General features: G+C 37.3%; 2 protein-coding genes across 2 annotated transcripts; one reads left to right on the top strand and one right to left on the bottom strand.

The window, feature by feature from the left end:
• Nucleotides 1–228: 228 nt before the first annotated feature.
• On the bottom strand, nucleotides 229–567 carry LOC109181203 (auxin-responsive protein SAUR68-like). The gene has a single exon (XM_019330952.1). The coding sequence runs from the start codon at nucleotides 565–567 to the stop codon at nucleotides 229–231; it is 339 nt and encodes a 112-aa protein (XP_019186497.1).
• A 788-nt stretch (nucleotides 568–1,355) lies between these two features.
• Nucleotides 1,356–1,902, top strand: LOC109180984 (auxin-responsive protein SAUR68-like). Its single transcript, XM_019330719.1, has one exon. It carries the CDS (start codon nucleotides 1,394–1,396, stop codon nucleotides 1,820–1,822), a length of 429 nt encoding a protein of 142 aa, XP_019186264.1. The 5' UTR covers nucleotides 1,356–1,393; the 3' UTR covers nucleotides 1,823–1,902.
• Nucleotides 1,903–2,205: the final 303 nt, after the last annotated feature.

The following is a 2,205-nucleotide window of genomic DNA, read 5'->3' as shown; positions in this document are numbered from 1 at the left end:
TGATTCATGATTGTCCAAAACACCTAATGCCTAAGATTTTTAACAGCCCAAAGAGAAGGTAATATGTTTTAATAACGCTCTTGTTAACTTGCAAGGTCTGCTGTATGTTCTGTTGTTCGTATGAACTGGATGAAGAATGACTGAAATTTTGAAAGTTGTATAATGAATTAATCTTCTAAAGTTACACTATAATGCTCTTCTGCATTGCAAAAATGAATTAATTTACAACTAACTTAGGAAAGGGCATTTTGAATTGTTATCTACACAGCTGACCATGAAGACTGCATCACATGGCAATGTAATAGGACCATCACTTGGCAGGCCAAATTCTTCTTCAGACATCACTAGAAGTTGTCTGATGATTTCATTGTCAAGAAAAACAAGGGGAACAAGAAACCGCTTTCGATCAGCCGAGTAGATTGCAAAGTGACCTTTGCTAATCGCAGATGACGCACTGCAACTTTCTGCATCATTGTTGTTACCAGGAAACGAAATCCTCTTCCTTCTAATGGCAACAAATTTCTGCCATCTTTTAGCCAACTTGATGAGCTTCTTGGAACTTATCATGGTGTTTATCTTTGCAGATAGATGTGGAAGAGAGAAAAGAGTGAATAAGGTATTCTAGAGAGTTTAAAGATAGGGATGAATTGCTAGTGGTTGATGATAGAACTAAAATGCATAAAGAATTGATTTATTTATATTCATTTCAATCTGGAAAGAATGGAAAGCAGAAGAAGCATGTGGAAGTAAGTGAGATGGGTCCTTTGTGTTGTGGAATTGATTTATTTATATTCATTGTATGGTTGTGGAAGCTTACAAAGGACAATATGATTCTTCCATTGTGCTATCTAGATTTACAACATGAAGGGACATCTTATATTTTTCTGAGGCTTTTAAGGCACTAATAGGGCCCTTTAAGTTATTTTTCCAGACAGCAGAATTAGCCATATCCCCAATTCAAACCTCCCATATCTAATGCTAGTACAAGTTGCGTATTCCCTCGTCCTCTGGTTGACCCGTAGTACAGGTCGCTGCATGTTCTGTGGTTTGTATAACTAGACAGCTTATTCTCATTTAGGAAATTCATAGAAATGCATAAGTCTAAATGCCTAATAGCCACAGTTCTTGTGTTCGGCGAACCACAGACAAGTCCCTTGAAATATCACTTTAGATTTATAAGTAGAATTCAGAACAGTTCCCTTCACTAAGGTCCCATGTGAGTCAGTGGCACATGGTTGTGCCTTACCAGATTTTGAGCAAACTTAAAGTCTCTGTCCAGCCTCGACTACTCGATATAAATATATATCTCTTCCTTATACATTTTCATCACCAAGCCATTAGCAAATCATCCAATACATTAAGTTCTCTCTTCAAAATCTCAATCTCTAAAAGAATGATCAGTCCCAGGAAGCTCATCAAGTTGGCCAAGAAATGGCAGAAATTTGCTGCCATCAAGAGGAAGAGGATTTCCTTTCCAAAGCAAAACGAGGGCACAAACGGTTGTAGTACATCGTCTGTGGTTAGCAAGGGGCATTTTGTTATCTACACAGCTGACCAAAAACGGTTTGTGGTTCCCCTAGCTTTTCTTGACAACGAAATCATCAAGCAACTATTAGTGATGTCTGAAGAAGAATTTGGGCTTCCAATTGAGGGACCTATTACATTGCCGTGTGATGCAATCTTCTTGGAATACATCATATATCTTCTCTCCCACGGTGCAAGAGATGAGCTTCAGAATGCTTTGCTTCTTTCAGTTACTTCGAGTCGTTGCTCCTCAATTTTATATCAAGAAGGGAGGAACCAGCAATTGGCTGTTTTCTGACTTGATTGTCAGCATTTTTTTTTATTTTTGTAAATGATAACAAACTAAATGTAGCTTAGTACATGTTGATTCCAATATAATTGTTGAGGCACTAAAAGAAGTTGTTTCATTACTCAATATGCTTTAGAGCTAGACTTTGTGACTATACTGCAACAGAACTCTTACAATGAAAATTCTTGTCATGTTCATTACAAATCCATTAATTAACAATGAAAATACTTATGAGATTGGGGGTCCTCTGCAAATGATATTTAGTACATCAGACAGCCAATCTTAGCCTTTGTGCTATACAAGTCATTGTATGGTTGTGGAAGCACAGAAGGGAAATCTTTGATTTTTCTGAGGAGGCTTTGGAGTCCCTTCAGTTTTGATGAGATTTTATG

The sequence above is a fragment of the Ipomoea nil genome, unplaced genomic scaffold (assembly GCF_001879475.1).
Source record: "Ipomoea nil cultivar Tokyo-kokei standard unplaced genomic scaffold, Asagao_1.1 scaffold1043, whole genome shotgun sequence".
Classification (NCBI taxonomy): domain Eukaryota; kingdom Viridiplantae; phylum Streptophyta; class Magnoliopsida; order Solanales; family Convolvulaceae; genus Ipomoea; species Ipomoea nil.
The sequence above is the reverse complement of the archived record's forward strand: the minus strand, read 5'-3'. Positions and strand labels throughout refer to the sequence as shown.

Bases quoted from the DNA above. Each gene is read 5' to 3' on its own strand.
- LOC109181203 (XM_019330952.1), bottom strand. From the start codon at position 567: ATGATAAGTTCCAAGAAGCTCATCAAGTTGGCTAAAAGATGGCAGAAA.
- LOC109180984 (XM_019330719.1), top strand. From the start codon at position 1,394: ATGATCAGTCCCAGGAAGCTCATCAAGTTGGCCAAGAAATGGCAGAAA.